At 42.8% G+C, this 17,716-nt stretch overlaps 1 protein-coding gene across 1 annotated transcript in view; it reads right to left on the reverse strand.

Moving 5' to 3' along the window:
• Nucleotides 1-6,877: 6,877 nt before the first annotated feature.
• Nucleotides 6,878-17,716, reverse strand: part of LOC135705380 (angiotensin-converting enzyme-like) — a 37,571-nt gene continuing 26,732 nt past the window's right edge. Inside the window, exons 2-6 of the mRNA XM_065227074.1 lie at nucleotides 10,764-10,976; nucleotides 10,032-10,590; nucleotides 8,610-9,967; nucleotides 7,370-8,550; nucleotides 6,878-7,311 (exon numbers count right to left, since the gene is read on the reverse strand). Of these exons, the coding sequence (XP_065083146.1) occupies nucleotides 6,942-7,311; nucleotides 7,370-8,550; nucleotides 8,610-9,967; nucleotides 10,032-10,590; nucleotides 10,764-10,976 (3,681 nt within the window). The 3' untranslated portion in view covers nucleotides 6,878-6,941. The remainder of the gene's footprint in view (nucleotides 7,312-7,369; nucleotides 8,551-8,609; nucleotides 9,968-10,031; nucleotides 10,591-10,763; nucleotides 10,977-17,716) is intronic.

Consider the following 17,716-nt stretch of genomic DNA (forward strand, 5'->3'; position numbering starts at 1 on the left):
TCTTTGCTCTTCTTCCTTTTCTTCCTCCTCTTCCTCTCTTGCTCAACCTTTTTCTTTTGTCGTTCCTCAATCCTTTGTTTCTTTGCGTTCTCTTTATCAATTTTCGCTCGCACTACTTCCATGTGTATTTCCGGTCATTCCTCGCTGGTAGCTACTGCTGGGAATGCTCTCTGGCCCATTTCTGTCTGCTCTCTGTAAGGGAGCATCCAAAAATGACGTAGCATATTTTTGATCAATTTTATACTCCTCCTCCCCCCCCTCGTAGCGTATTTGGCTATATCCAATACATGGCCGGTAACAAATTCTAAAACCCTCACCTCCCCCCTCAAATGCTACGTCATTTATGCATGGTCCCTAATTTGTATATGCGTGTTGGTGATATCCTGTAGGGGAGCTGCGTTTTTTTACTTTTCGGCTGGTTCTTGACGCTCTTCATTAAAAGATATTAATAATATAAAATTTACAATACGAATAAAATAAGAGAGTAGCGATTCAATACGGCATCTCTTATGGTGGTGAATTGAACGGCAAAATCCCTGGATGCTTCTCGGTAAGATTTCTCCGCACGCATCATTGCCACAGTCTTCTCCAAATCCTCCGGCGTGTATTTAGTTTCCATGATCTGCTGAAAAACATTGGATAAAGTAGAATCGTCATTGTTAATACAGAAGTGTACGGATTTAGAATCAGCTGTTATATATGGATCGAAATCCGTACAGTATTAATTTTGATAAATAAATACCATATGAACGAACCATTGCTTAGAATTGAGATATAAAACGATAAACACTAACCTTTTCGATCGACCTTCAGGAAACTACTTGCAAACATCACTGAAATACGCTTAACAAACTGAAGTAAATCCGAGAGATTTTCTTAGAAAATCGTTAAGAACGCAACCGATTGACAGAAATGCCCGACACGTGTTGAGGTTTTTATTTTTCTTATTTTAATTGCATGACATTCTGCTTAATTGTTGACGTAAACATTAAGCTAATGCATGAATGAACATGAATATGTACTCATGTATAATATTTACATTGTTATGATGCATATAAATAAACAAATTCAACAGGGTGTACGGATTTCGGTGCTGTACGGATTTCGGTCCCGCACGGTACACCTCAAGTTGGCAGGCAACCTATCCGCAGATCCAGTCATCGCCTCCTTGAAGAGGTTCGCATCACGCCGAGGAGTACCACAGACCATCTACTGTGACAATGCAACCAACTTTGTCGGAGCTTGACGAACGCTGAAAAAATTCCTGCAGCTGTCTCGCACCCAACAGAACCACCTGGGTGTTGCACGACAGAACCACCTGGGTGTTGCACCCCACTTCGGAGGTATCTGGGAAAAAAAGTAAAATCGCTGAAGACGCACATCCGTCGCACGCTTACGACTGCTTTGGTCACCATTGAGCAATTCCACACGCTGCTTACGCAAATTGAGGTGCTTCTCATTTCCCGGCCTCTAACGCAGTTTAGCTGCACAAACCACTGACCACAATCCCGCAGCCGTCCTATGAAGAACTACCCAAAACTGATATAACTTCGGAGTTACTCTTTTTGTCAAGTTGGTGGGTTCAGGTTACTTACCTTACTAATCAAGCAAAAGCCTTGTTGACCTCTGCTGTCCGAAGAAGTCGTCTCCACTCGCAGGTCGCCTTCTACTTGGTCGATCCACCTTACCCGCTGCGCACCTCTTCTTCTTGTTCCTGTTGAGTCGCTTTCGAGAACCATTTTCACTGGGTCGTCGTGCGACATTCTTACGACGTGCCCAGCCCACCGTAGTTGCCCATTTTTTGCAATGTGTACGATGGATGGTTCTCCCAGCAGCTGGTGCAATTCGTGGTTCATTGGCCATCCATCTGCAATCCACCGTAGATGGTACGCAACACGTCAACTTCGTGCGGTGGCGTCCTCCGGAGTCCAAAGTAGACACAATTCCCTGCCATAATGCGCATTTGAATTTCTCTGCTGGTATCGTTTTCGGTGGTCACCAGTGAGCCCAAATACACGAACTCATCGACCACCTCGATTTCGTCACCGTCAATCTGAACTCGAGGTGGTAGGTTAACATTATCTTCCCTAGAACCTCTTCCTCTCATGTATTTCGTCTTCGATGCGTTGATGGCAAGTCCAATGCGCTTTGCTTCAGCCTTCAGTCTGATGTACGTTTCCACCATCGTCTCAAAGTTCCGTGCCATGATGTCGATGTCATCGGCGAAGCCAAGAAGCTGGATGGACTTCCTGAAGATCGTGCCACTCGTGTCTATGCCAGCTCTTATGATCACACTTTCTAACGCGATGTTGAATAGCAGACACGAAAGTCCATCGTCTTGCCGTAGCCCCTTTCGAGATTCAAAGGGACTCGAGAGTGTCTCCGATACTCGAACAACGCACATCACACGATCCATCGTCGCCTTGACCAATTGCGTCAGTTTATCCGGAAATCCATATTCGTGCATAATCTGCCATAGCTGAACTCGATCGAAAGCGATGAACAAATGATGTGTTGGCACGTTGTATTCGCGGCATTTCTGCAGAATCTGCCAAATCGCAAAAATTTGGTCCGTGGTAGCACGGGCACCCATGAATCATGCCTGCATTGCCCCACGAACTTTCTTGCAAATGGTGACAGGCGGTGGCATAGAACTTGGGAGAGTACCTTGTAGGCGGCAGCACAGCAGTGTGATAGCGTGGTAGTTGCAGTAATCAAACTTGTCGACCTTTTGGTACATTGGGCATACGACACCTTCCATCCACTCCTCCGGTAATATGTCCTCCTCCAAAACCTTGGCAATTACCCAGTGCGCTCTGGCCAGTGCGCTCTGGCCAGTGCTTCACCACCGTATTTTAATAGTTCGCTTGGTAGTTGATCTACACCAGTTGCTTTGTTGTTCTGCAGCCTCAACTTCTTGAAGATCAGGGGCCGAAACCTGTCGTCTTCTGCGCGTGCTCCAAGGTATGTTGCTGTGCCACCTTCGTTTTCTGCTGAATCACCGTTGAGGTGCTCGTCATAGTACTGCTTGTACCTCTCAATCACCTCACACTCGTTCGTGAGAAGGTTACCGTACAAGTCCTTGCACATAACGGCTTGCGGCACGTAGCCTTTGCGCGAACTAATTAGCTTCTCGTAGAACTTCCGTGTCTACTAACTAACAGTTTGCATTCGCCATCAAACCAGTCATTTTTTCGGTCCGGAATCGCAGTACCTAGTGCCACTGCAGCAGTACTACCTATGGCGGAACGGATGTCCCTTGAGCCATTTTCAAGAGTAGTTGCGCCAAGCTGCTCTTGCGTGGGTATTGCAACTTCCAGCTGCTGCGCATTATCCTGGGCATCTGCTGGCGTCCCATCATTGCTCAATGTTGGGTCACGGCGTTCGACTTCGACGGGTGATATGCACCGTCGAGAGTTTTGAGCGCATGTATACTTCAACTAGGTAGTGATCCGGTGGTATGTTGAGGTGTGATATTCAAAAAAAATTTGCTCAATAGGCGTAGTTGGATAATCCCTTCCACCCCCAATAAAAGTATTAAGTTACAGAGTCAAATAATTTTAGTCGAATTTTGCTCGTTGGACTATCTTTAAGTGGGCTACGTTTTAGTTCGGCTGTTGTAGTCCACCTAAATCAAAGTTTGCCGTTGCATCATTTCTGGCAATGCTGATTACTTTTCGAAATTTCAACCGACTTCATGCGAAAACCGGCTAATGAGTGGTGTTCAGTCCGCATCGCAACGAACTGAATAAGGAAAAGATTTGCAGCATTGGCCACGCCCTGATAAGGAAGATCACCAGCAACTCGACGACGAGAGAACGAACAACGACAACAGTAGCGAGCGAGCAGTATCAGCAAAATACAAAATACAACAGAGTAGGAAAGAAGAAGGTGAGCCGAGAACGGCTGAAGAAAAACACTTTGTACCGAGAAGAAGAAGATAATATAAGATGGAGTGAAATTTATGGTGTGTGTGAGCTTCTTTGTCTCCAGCCGAAAGTCCCTCGTTTCACCAAGCTGTAGAGATTGTGTGCAGCCCTATGAAAGAGTTAGAACATCCGCATTGATTAGTTGGTGGCTGACTGCAATGAAGGCAGTTCCTGGTTGATTGTTAATCAACAAAGCTTGGTTAGATTCCACTTGGGGAATCAGCATCACTTCTCTCCGCTGCATGAAGGCAGCTTTGGTTTAACGGCAGTTTTACAGTCCACTGCAATACGACGCAACAAGTGAAGTAATAATACAGGATATATCAATGCGAAACGACGAATTGTTCCTTGACGGTTGTCAACGATGTTGGCTGAACGAGGGGTGCAGCTAATATCTGACTTCAACAAGAAACCCACCCGAGACCCAGTTCGTCAGCTATATTTTCTTCAGGTGATCGAGCAACATCAAAAATAGTACCCTAAGAAATCGTAGAATATATTACACTCATATATAATCATTACAATCTATGACATTTGTGTGAAAACATCTGACAAAGTATATAACATCAAAAAAGTAGGGAAGGAACCTGTAGCAGTTAGGACCCCCCCCCCCCCCCCCAATCAAACTACGCCTATTAGGTTGAGCTAATATGTTTGAATAACACATATGAATACCAATTCAATAATATGAGAAACACCGAAGCTATTTCACTTTGAAAATTTACTTCCTTTCAAATGAGTAAAGGAGGTGTAGTAAACCCCCCCTCCAACTACGCATATGAGATAGAGAATTTTTGAATAATTCATTTTCATATACCAAATCGATAAGATAAGAAACTTCGAAATTATTTCAGTTTAGAGTCTGAATTCTCTTGGTGCACCGGCAGTGTTGGCAGAAAAAGTGATTTTTGACATTTAATTCAAACCATTAAAATTTTAACAGTTATAACTTTTCTAGAGACATTCTAGCACCGGACTTTCTTCGGCAAAGTTGTTTGGCACTTTCTGGACTATATTTGTACATTAATTGCATGATTTAAAATTGTGGTCTCTATGCATCAAAATGCGAAAAAAAAGAGGTTTTCCCTACTAATTTCCATACAAATTTCAATCGCAATGCGTAAAACCAGGTTACAACCAATCGTCACCATATTTTGTACAGTTGTTCGAGACCCCAAATGGATCCAAAAAAGGGTTGTTCCCGTTTGATGAAGTCAAGTTTGCGTGTTTCCACATAACGGTGACCCGTTATGTGGACACGAAAAACGTCAGATAAGTCTATTGGCATGATTTTTCGTTAGGGACTCTTCAACCCTTACGTGCACTTATAAATCTAATCAATTCAGTAAACGAAATTACTCAGATATTAACTGTATCCACCACAGCACCCTCGTGTTTCTTTTCCTCAGTTCCGTCCTATCAAGTTTGTAGCCCATAACCTTTAAGAAACCACGAGTATTTAGCACCCTTCAACTGACTTTAGTTTTGAAAAACTTAGTAAAATGCAATCATTATCACGACCCCGCAAAGCTACCACAATTGAGTCTTGATAAATAAACTAAATTTTTGGCGATTTAAGATATACATATTTGTAGAGTAATTGTTCGTGTTACCCTTTGTGATTCCATAAATAAAATATTAAGGTTTTTGATAAGTTACGAAACTCTGGTTATTTGCTGCGGAGAAGCTAGCAATGACTGAAATTTACAGATCACTAGAATCTGCACGAAAACACCTGAAAGGCCAATTCGAACTTGTTAGCATTGCATTATTCAATGCGATTAAGGTTTTTTTTTTGAGATTTTAAGATTTTCTTTCGATTAATAACTTTTTTAAATTTGTTTAGATGATTTCAAATAATTTTATAGAATTTCAGCCACTTGATGTTCTTTTGGTGACTGTAAGCCCATTTTGGCATTTTCATACAACCATTATGAATTTTCGTAAGGCAAGTTATCGTAACATGAAAATATACTGTCCATCTTATTCGATGCTGATCCAATTACAAAATAATCCATCCAAAATTATACAGAAGTTCAAAGCTGCAATAATGGAACATTCCTGACAGAACATTTTCCTATACACAAAATTACCACCCGCTGCTGTCAATCAAAAAGTGCCCAGATAACACTTGACCGCCGGTCAATAAAAACTCTCCAACTACGTGACTGGATCAATATGGAAGCAAGTGGTAATTAACGCGACACCAACCAGACTCTACGTACCAGACACCCCTTGGAGCGCTCCATTCAGTTGACGGCCTCCCATTGCTTTGGTGATAATAAAGCCAAGAACATCCAAAAACGGTCAACCGCTGTCAGTTTCACGAAGGCAAAGATGATGACACTTACTGCCTTTAGTTAAAGAGCTAATTACTTTTTATCGTTTTTAACTTTCCGTCCGCGCGTTTACTTTATTTCTTAGTAAAATTAACCGCGCATCACTACTGTGGTGATAACTCAACAGGGGCACGTGTCGCCCAAGCAACCGAACCGGACGGTCGGTTGAATTCGGCAAGAGATACCGACCATTATTCAACCGCTTGGCAAATAGCCTGTCAATCACAATCAGCCCAACCAGAATCGGTGAAGAAGAACCGTAGGTATCTTGATAAGAAATTTAATTGCTTGGAGATTGCTGATATCGCTGAAAGATCTCACTCTCGCACTCTCGTCTTGCAACTGCTATATGTAATGCGGAGAGTGGAGCGTGAGCTACCCGACTTCGGCGGCAAACCGAATCCATTTTCGCTCCGAAAGTGAGAGTGTTTCGTTTTCCACGTGCTTCTGCCCCACATAGGTATACATCACCTTTTGTTGTGATACACAGAGAGGCGTCGTTGTTGTTGACCTACATTAGCAAATGAAGCGGTGCGACATAGTCGACCGGAGATGACTATCTCGTCGCACGAGGCACCCTGACCAGCCTTAACAATGAAATAAGAATCAATGCTTTTCAGTCGTCCAATTGTATTGCACTTCAATAAACTATATTGGCGTTAACAAGGATAATTTACAACAATGTGGATAGAAGGTTCAACCCGCTCACTGCTATGACCAGAACGGAGGAAAGTACTATCGTAACACCGGCACCACGATCAGCCTTCTCGTTCTCCTTCTTTAGGAACTCGTACAACGGAGCGTAGTACTCCAGTAGGGCGTCAGTTTTCAGTTCGGTTTCACCGGTCATCGCACGCAACGCTTCGGACCAATGGACGGTACGTCCCAACGAAAGACCCGCCCGCAATCGATCACCGGCAGCCAATGATCCATCAATATCGCACTTGTGTAGAGGTTTGTCCGGGTTGTTCGGTTCGTACTCGTCGGCCACCTGACAAAGTGATTTGTGTAACTGCAGGTCCAGGATGTGGGCAATGAAGTAGCTAGAGTTTAGAAACGATTGTTTAATTGAAATGTTCCCTAATACTTTGCAGAACTTACGAAATGTATTTACTGTCATACGGAATATGATATTTCGCTCCCGCATCTAACGCATCCAAGTCTCGCTCTACCGGAGCCGAAACCTTCTGGTACTCTTCTCTCAATTCCCACCATCGTTTGTTCCAGTTGGGGAAGTCCACCTTGCCAGCAAATATCTCCCAACGCCACATATCGATCATCAGTCCAAATGGCAAGAATGCCACCCGATCTAGTGCCTTTTGGAACAAGGCGTTGATATTGTTCTCGTAGGAATCTTCATAGTCTTCCAGCAAGCCAATCTTTTGGAAGTGTTTCGGTGTCGCTACGGACAAGGCAATCGTGTCTCCTACAGCTTCGTGGAAACCCGGATTGGCTCCAGCTCGCAGCGTTACCGGTTGGTCCTTGTACAAGAGGTAGTAGTTGATGTGACCCATCTCGTGGTGGATCGTAATGAAGTCCTCCATGTTCATCCGGGTACACATCTTGATGCGGAAGTCCTGACGATCGCAGAAATCCCATGCCGAAGCATGGCACGTTACTACACGATCCGTCGGTTTCTCAATCAGCGCTCCACGACTCTCGTCGTAGCTCATGCTATTATCCGGAAGTCCCAGGCCCACGTAGAAGTCGTTGGATATTTCAAACAGCTGCTTCACTGTGTAATTCTTTTCTACCAAAGCCTTTGTAATGTCCAAATCGATGGCGGTTTTGAAAGGTTTGATGCGGTTGTACAAATTACCCCAAGCCTGTGCCCACATATTACCCAGCAAATGAGCTGGTATGTTTGGATCATTAGCGTCCATCTTGTCTCCATGGATCTTCATAAGCTCCCGACGGACATACTTATGCAGCTCATCGTAGAACGGCTTCAGCTGAGTCCACAAGCGTTTCATCGCTTCAACAAAGTCCTCCTGCTCAAAGGCGTTCCTCCAGAGACCTCCCATGTCATCGTATCCGGCGATTCCAGCAGCCTTATTCATCAAATGCACGTACTGCGCGTAATCGTTTTTCATAAGGCGCCCCGTTTTATCACGCCACTCTTTCCACACGTACAACAGCTCGTCATAATCCTGAGACTCTCCCATCACTTCGTACAGGTCCGGATCCAAGCTCAAGCTACCCTCCGTGCAGTTTTGCTTGTCATACGGGCAAATCAAAGTACTGCTGTAAATATGCTGCATTCTGCCAAGAGCGTTGTTCAGCTGTAATTGAAATACCAATCAACACTAAACCCTTTCCCAGGATATTCAATCAAACTTACCTCAGTGAAGTCCTCGGATGGAAGGTGATTGATCGAAATCTGCGTCAAATACTGCAGCTGTCGTTGAATTTCCGGTTTATCGTAATCCGCTGCTTTCACATCAGCAAAGTATTGATTGTAGTTGTCCAAAACAAACTTGGTATTTTGGGTCAAAATCTCTGTCAGTTCCTGCAGCAAGGTGTAGTTTCCAACGTCAACTTGCGTAGCGTACTGCGCCTTGACCTGCTTATTACAGGCAACCGAGTACTCTTGACTGTAGTTTTCCAAAAGCGATTCCATCTCCGCATTTCGCATCTTCTTGTTCTCCACTTTCAAAAAGTCATGTAACGGTGCAAAATACTCCAGCAGGGCATTTCCGCTAATATCTTGACCTCCGCTCAACTTCTCCAGAGCAAATTTCCAATCTTCACTGTACCCTAGCGATAGACCATCCCTTAGCTTGTTGCCCGCGGCCTTGCTGTTGTAAAAATCACACTTATGCAACGGATTAGTCGAACTGTAGGTCGGATCATACTCTCCGGCTTCGATACAGAGCGACCGGTAGAACTGGAACTCCAGGATGTGGGCCAGGAAGTACGCAATGTACTGCGAGTTTGCCGGAACATGATACTTAGCACCTGGATCGAAGTCGTCCTCAGACCGAGGCACTGGAGCGTATACTTTCTGATATTTTTCCCTCAGAGTCCACCAGTGAGAATTCCATTGGCTTTCGTTAACTGCCCCACTGAACACATCCCAACGCCACTGATCAATCATGTAACCAAACGGCAAGAAGGCGACTCGCTTCAAAGCCATTTCAAAGAGTGCATTGATGTTATCCGCTTCACTGTCCGCATATTCGTCAAGCAGACCAACCTTTTGCAGATGCATCGGTGTCGCTACGGACAAAGCGATCGTATCACCGACAGCTTCGTGGAATGCCGGAGTTGCTCCCGTCTTGAATAGCAGCGGTTGATCCTTGTACAGAATGTAGTACATGATGTGACCCATCTCGTGGTGTACGGTTACAAAGTCTTCCATGTTGACGTTGGTACACATCTTGATGCGGAAGTCTTCACCGTCGCAAAAGTCCCACGCCGAAGCGTGACAGACCATCTTCTGTGGTTGCTTCTCGATAACTGCCTTAGGCCCGTAGCTCATGGCACTGCTCGGCAGTCCCAGACTTTGGTAGAATTCATCGGACATTTCAAACATTTTGGTAGCGTTGAAGCCAAGCTGCTGCATCTTAGCGGTAACATCCACCAGGCTAGCCTCCGGGAAGGGTTTAGTGCGATCATATAGATTCACCCACGACTGTGCCCACATGTTGCCGAGGATGTGTGCTGGGATCATCTTGTTGTTCTTGTCCATGTGGTCTCCTGGAATGCAGAATAATAATAAATTTGACGAGATGTTTTAGGATCTTAGAAAATGAAGGCTTACCATACAAGTCCAACAGCTTGTACCTCACGTAGGTATGCAGTTCATTGTACAGTGGTTCAACTTCTTTCCACAATCGTTCCAGAGTTCCTCGGAGATCTGCGTCATCGTATCGAGCCCGCCACATTTCGCCATAGTCACCATATCCATTGAGCTTCGCTGCTTGATTGACGTAGTCCACGTACAGCTTGTAGTCCTGTCGCATCTTCGTGCCGGATTCCTCACGCCAGCGTCTCCAGGTATACGACAACTCTTCGTAGTCCGTGGACGTAGCCATGACGTGTTCCATCTCCGGATCCAGTGTCCATTTCTGAGAACTCACGGAGCAGCTCTGATCATTGTAGGGACAAATCTCCACCAGCTGGTAGGCTGCATCCATACGCCTCATGATCTTGTTGTATTCCTCCAGATCATTCGTCGGTAGTGCTGCTGTTCCCAAGTCCTTCAGCAAGGTCAATTGCTTACGTACCTTTGGGTCCTGATAGCCATCTACCTCGGCATCCTTAAAGTACCGCTCGTAGAAATCGGTCCGGAACTTGGCGTACTCCAGGGAGATTGTATTCTATCGAAAGCATAAACGAAAAACTAATAAATCATTTCGTACAACTTTAATCCGTCAGCTCTTTCTTTCGTTTTTTCGACAACAACAAAAAAACGGTACGACGAATGATGCCACTTATTGCCCATAAAAATTTAAATGGGTAAAACCCACATCCTCATTGACGTCAATCGTACCTGTTGCACTTGGTAGTCAGCGTTCTCGGTGTTGGTGGCCACGTTCCAGTTGGCTTGAACCTGTCGGTTACAGTAGCTGCGTACTTCGGTGTCATACTGCTGCAGCACGGCCTTCATCTGTTCCTCATTGAGAACATCGCTTTTGACCACTACCTGCGGGTGGGAGGATGCCAAGGTTGAAAGGCATGCCACCAGTAGTGTTGGGAGGAGTATCTACAACAAGGACAAAAACAAAAATTATTTACAACTGCTTGTTAATAATACAAGTGGTGATTTGCCATTAAAAGATGATAAGCTGGACTGATAAGCTAGAAATGTGTCAATTGTTTGTCCGATTCTCTTGACCCGTTATGTCTAGACCAATACAAGTGAAATACTTCGGCATCAAGCAGCTCCAACAGAGTCACCAAAGTTACAAAATGAATCGAAGATATGCTGCCGATGACACAATCTTTGTTCAAAACAAAAATGGTTATAACTTCCTTAATAGCTTGACTGAGACAATCAAGTCACCGGGAGTAGTGCTGTGATGAGTATCATTAAACTCTATTTATAGAATAGGTGCAAAACAAACAAGCACCATTCTACAGCCATGCAAATTACAAGCTAGACACCGAAGGCCATAAGCCATTATCATTTCAGCTATATTCATTTTACAGCACTTTTCCTCCTACTTGATGTATCATGTTATCACAAGCAATCCCCAAACAATGCCCACATTGCGCGCCATCAATTAAGGGCAATGTCAATCGTATGCATCGGTTCAACAACTGCAGCTAGCAACGGCTGGGTGCACTTTTTCACATTTACTCAAGTATCGATCGTATGAGCCAAGTGAAGAGGAAAATTCAGCCACCCGCACTTCACAAAACACCCCCACCGATGGTAGACAAATCAGTAGCTTGTGGCTATTTGACTATTCTTACAGCAAAGATATGTTTAAAAATCACTAGTTGGTTTGTTTGTGTATATTTAAATGACTGTCAAATGCTTCATTAAATCTTTTAAAGGTTGAACACGAAAATTCCGAACACATTAAAAACACTGCCATTATGGCATTTTTGGAGTAAATTTTTTCAAAATTTCCCTTAATCAAACTTAGAGTGTATAGAATCACAGTAGGCATTGGTTGTCAGGATAGGTTCATTTGTTTACATCATGGCTTCACCGGAGCAAGCACGTCGCGATTTGATCCTGCACGCTCGAAATGAAAATCCCTTTCCATCCACTCCTGACAGTTTTTGATCGAATTCCTGAGCTGGAATTTTATACCCCGGAAAAATTTAAAATCAAATAGAAGACGAAATTCCCCAAAAAGTTGCTTGTCTGGCAAGCAATTTGCAGTTGTCGGCTGAAAAGCGAAACTTTCGTTGCTACTAGGACCATGAACCAGCAAATTTACCAGGAGGAGCGGCTACGGAAGAGATTGCTGCCTTTTCAGGAGCAGCATGAGGTGTATTGTCTATTCTGGCCCGATTTGGCAAGCTGTCACTATTCAAATGTAACCAAACAGTACTCCGGAAATTTTGTTTTTTGATAAATTTGCTTCCAAGGTAGTTCAGAGTAAATAGGGCTTAGTATAAGAAAGAAGCGGACTGGCTAATGTTGAGTCAAACGAACTTTTAAAGCCAGATCCAACTGAGCAGCGCCTATCTTGATTGCATTGGCAGTGTTGCTAGGCACTGCAAATATGCTTTGGTCAAGTTTCGATTGACCTGGCCTGGCGACAGTTTGGCGGATTCATCTCCTTAGGTACAAATTGGACCTTGTTGGCTTTATACCAGGCTACCGTGTTCTTGGAGTAATGAACCGACGCCAAATTCGGCCAAAACAGTACTGAGGCGTCGTGTTTGCGGATCATGGGTAACAGACGCTTGGTTAAGCACTCACGCACGTAAACATCGGTTGTCATTGTTTCCGTTGTCACAAACGGTTTGGAAAGCATACCACACTCACATACCTTTTTACCGAATTTTTCGGTAAAAATCGACTTATCCGCGTCGTCAACACTTCAGCCATCACGAACGGTGTAGAACTGATCACCAGTAATCAAATTTAACGTATGATTCATCGTCCATTATCACGCGCACTGATTCTCCGCACAGCAGTCAGGCTTCTTTTGCTTATTAGGTATACGTCCTTGGATCCTTGCTTTGGCCCGCTGGGCGTTACTCTTCGAGGATCCCACTTTTTTAGCTACGTCTCGAACCGAAGCACTTTTCTTGCGAGTGAAAGCTTGCACGATTTTCCGGTCCAGATTTCGGTCAACAGGGTTCGGTTTACGTCCAGATTTTGCTTGTCCTGGAAAGTTGCTTCCTCGTCATAATCAGCATTGCCAGATTGTTTTCATGATTATCGGTATCAAATGATTAAAAAATCGGTATTTATCGGTATTCGCTTTTTTTTTGACTAAAATTGAAAGATGTACTTTCTATGTAAGTTGGAAGAAACTTCTGGGAAATATTTGAATTCGTATCTTAATGGTACCAACAAAACTTCCAAAGGAAGAATAAAGAAGATCTTGTGGAGGAAGTTTGAAGGAAGTTCTAAAAAATGTCTAACAAACATTCAATGGGGATCTTCTAAGACAAATATTAAGAAACTTCTGGTAACATTTTTTAGAAACTTTCGGAAAAAAATCCAGAAGCCAGAAAAGTTTGGAAATTGAAAGCCAATCCCGGAGGAGCCATTTTTATTTTATTTATTTATTTTTATTTATTTATTTTTTTTTCGGCAAGGGGAAAAGCCAAGATGGAAACATTTAATAATTCCTTATGTTTCAATCTCGGTCGTAAAAACCCCTTTCAAAAGATTTGTACAAAATTTCATTAACAATAGTTTACAATTCTTGGTTTCTTCCCCTAACTAATTCATTAAAATGCATACAAAATAGTTACAATGAACCATTGGCAGTCTAGAGACTGATTGGGAGGTTCTTTTTCGATATTCAACTGTGCAAATGAGAGTTAATTATATTGATTGGTATATAGAAAAAAATAAAAAATAGCTTTTTAGTCTAGACAATATTTTCTGTGACGTACCTTTTCAAGGCCTTTTTGAATGTATAAATCGAAGGGATATTTTTAAGATCCATTGGCAAATTATTGAAATTAACTATAGCGGGATAAATACAACCAAATCGAATATAGTTGGTTCTAGGGATTGTAACTCGAATATTGTTACATTTCGCGTATCATATCGGTGTGTATCACTTAGTGTTTGAAAATCTACATTATGTTTGATCAAGTTATTTTTTACTTTGAATATGCATAGAACCGATTCATAATATTTAATTTGGCTTAAATTCAACACGTTATTATTAGTATACAAATCAATAGTTCTTACATTCGGGTCTAAATATTGTTCCCAGAAAATAGTTCTCATGAATTTGTTCAAAGTTGTAGATATTTTGCTTGTAACATAAGTAGGTGCATTTTGCCAAATTATATTTAAGTAGCAAATTTGTGAATGAACATGGGCATAGAACAGATTTTTTTTTTCTTTCATAGGGGAAGTTAGAAGAAGCTCTGAAAAACCTTCCAATAAGGCAGAAAAAACCTACAGAGAAGCTTCCAGAGGAAGACGAAATAAATTTCTGGGAGAACTCGATAGATACATCCGGTAGAACTTTTATTGAACTTCTTGGAGAAGACGCAAGAAATTTCCAGGAGACACTGGGAGAATCTTCCTAAGGTAGATTGGATGAAAATTCTGGAAAAAGTCGGACGCCAGAGGACTTACGGAACAGTCGACTACTTCAAGGAGGAGAGGGGAAAATATCTGGAAGAAATAGATTTCTGTGGGATGTTAGCGCAATATTCTCTGAAGTTCCTCACATGTTCTATTGTACTTCGGAATATCTCATACTCGGAACTCCTTGAAAGTTCGTAAATTTAATGGGGCTGTTTCGAAGTTCTTTGATCATCATCGAAGTACTCATAGCTTCCTTGATTATTATGGAACTACTGTTCTTGCAATTTTCTAATGTTCACATAACTACCAAAATTTTCATGAACCTCTCGGTTCTTAACTGAAGTTTTCGGAACTTATTTAAAGGTTCAGAAATTTCCTTGAATTTATTTGTAATAATGCTTCCCTAAAGTTATCTCAATTATCCTGAAACAAATGGAACTATCCTGAAAACCATTAAATTTCTTTGAAGTTCTTTGGACTTGTGAAGTTTCCAAAATATTTCAGTTTCCTTAAGTTCATTGGAGTTCTCTGGGCTTTCCTGAGATTTCCGGGTTCTTAAATTTGAACAGAAGTTCATGAAACTGTCTTTAATTTATCTAAACCTACCCAAAAGTCCGAACTATTCTGAAGTTTCAGAACTTCTGAAAAGTTCCTGAAATTTTCCTGCAACTAATGGAACCGCAATAAAACTCTGGAAGCATTTCTGAAGTTCCGGAGAAGTTGAAAAAACTGACGGGAGGAGACGGAATAACCTTTCGAGTGAAGCCAGAAAAAGCTTCCAAGGGAAGTCGAAATAGCTTTCCAGAAGTAATCGGAAAATAATTTACAGCGTAAGGTGGACGGAAATTCCTAGGGAAAGTTGGTAGAAACTTCGAAGGAAAGATTAAAGAAATTTAAAGGAAGTTCAAAAATTAACGTTTTTATGGACTACTGAATAAAGTATTTCTCGATGTCCAGAAATTGCTGGGATGGAGCCATCAGCTGTTTCTTGACTCTTTGGTTACAAAAAACGGCGAGGAAATGGAAGCATTAGTCGAAAAAGTATAAAGCATAAGACATTTTTGAAGATGATTTTTTTTAGAGCAGTCTCAAAAATTGTAATTTTCAAAAAGATAAAAGTCTCTCACAATAGTTTCCTCTGAATATTCAGTGCGGGTAGGCAGTAATCATTTCGATTATTAATAAAAAAAAAATCGGTATAAATCGGTATAAATCGGTATTGTAGCTCAAAAATCGGTATTCTGAGAAACCTTATCTGTATATCGGTATCAAGTTTGAAAATCGGTATAAATACCGATAAATCGGTATGTCGCTGGTCATAATTCAGAATCGCGTTTCGAACGGCTCCGATGCTTACACCTTCCAATTTCGCTAATTTACTCAGCAAAATATTGAAGATAGTACACCATTTGTGCACGATCTGTTCGCGCTTTTCTGGAGAAATACTTCTCATTGTCACGGATATGTAAAGAGCCGACACTTGCGATACACGAAACTGTTGGTCGAAATGTAAACAATGATTCAGCGTGATAATCAGCTGTTTAAACATTATCTGAAACAAAGAGGGGTGTTCCAAAGTCGTGCTTAGACATTCAGGGACACCCTCTACTTCTGAGGAATTTTAGATTTTTCATGTGAAGCCTGAGATAGATTAGAGTAGAATTTTAAGAAAACCCTCAATTCATGCTGAACAATGCATTAGGTCCTAAGGAATCTCATTGAAGCATTTTACCAAAACTAGACATATTTATGTTATCCTTTCTTTTCACGACTACAACATTATCCGTCTCGATCGTGCAGATTCGTACGGTGGGGTGCTCCTAGGGGTCAACAAACAACACTCATTCTACAGAATCGACCTTCCTCCAGTGTCAGGTATTGAAATTGTCGCATGTCAGGTAAATATTAGAGGTAAAACCTTCAGTATTGCCTCGTTATACATCCCTCCGAGAACGGCTGTTTCTCGGCGAGCGCTATCATACATCTGCTCTGTGCTACCTGAGCCGCGGTTGATCTTAGGGGATTTTAATTCCCACGGTACATGCTGGGGAGAGCTGTACGATGACAACCGCTCAACCATCATCTATGACCTATGCGACGATTTCAATATGACCATTCTAAACACCGGTGAAGTAACTCGAATAGCCAAAGCTCCAGCAAGAGAGAGCAGACTAGACTTGTCACTCTGTTCGAACTCACTATCATTGGATTGCATGTGGGAGGTAATCCAAGATCCCTATGGTAGTGATCATTTGCCCATCAAAATTTCGATTTCCAACGGTTCATCTTCACAGTGTCCAATCAACATCGCGTACGATCTCACGAGAAACATCAATTGAGAAGAATACGCGAACGCGGTCCGTGACGGTTCAGAATCGGTCGACGTTCTCTCTCCGTTGGATGAGTACTCCTTCCTATCGCGGCCCATAGTGGATTGCGCGCTCCAAGCACAAACGAAGCCTGTTCCTGGCACTACCATTCGCAAACGTCCTCCCCCTGTGTGGTGGGACCAGGAATGCACCGACGAGAATAACGAGAAGTCTACCGCGTTTAAACAATATCGTAAATACGGTTCCCGCGAATACTTTGAGCGGTATACGGAGCTAGAGGAAAAGTTTAAGAGCTTGGTCAGGGCCAAAAAAACACGGTTACTGGCATCGGTTCGTCGATGGGCTATCGCGAGAGACTTCCATGCAAACGCTCTGGAATGTCGGCAGGAGAATGCGTAACGCGGCATCGTCGGTCAACGAGGACAAGGAGTACTCTAACAAGTGGATTTTCGACTTCGCGCGTAAGGTTTGTCCCGATTCGGTTCCGCTTCGATGCAACACTCGCGATCCGCCGCTGGAAAACGATTACATGGACTCCTCGTTTTCGATGGTAGAATTCTCAATTGCTCTTCTTTCATGCAATAACTCGGCTCTGGGAATTGATCGAATCAAGTTCAACCTGCTCAAGAACCTCCCAGAAGTCACAAAGAGGCGATTGTTGAACTTGTTCAATCGATTTCTTGAGCTCAACGTTGTTTCGGAGAGAGTTATCGCCATCCAGAAGCCCGGTAAACCCGCGTCGGATCATAATTCGTACCGTCCCATCGCGATGCTGTCGTGTATTCGGAAGCTGTTAGAAAAAAAAATGATTCTTCTTCGTCTGGACAAGTGGGTCGAGGCGAATGGCTTACTCTCAGATACGTAATTTGGATTCCGTAGGGGCAAAGGGACGAACGACTGCCTTGCGTTGCTCTCAACTGAAATCCAATT

Source organism: Ochlerotatus camptorhynchus, unplaced genomic scaffold (assembly GCF_037179485.1).
Source record: "Ochlerotatus camptorhynchus isolate MF236.1 unplaced genomic scaffold, CSIRO-AGI_Acam_v1.1 ptg000266l, whole genome shotgun sequence".
Taxonomy (NCBI): Eukaryota; Metazoa; Arthropoda; class Insecta; order Diptera; family Culicidae; genus Ochlerotatus; species Ochlerotatus camptorhynchus.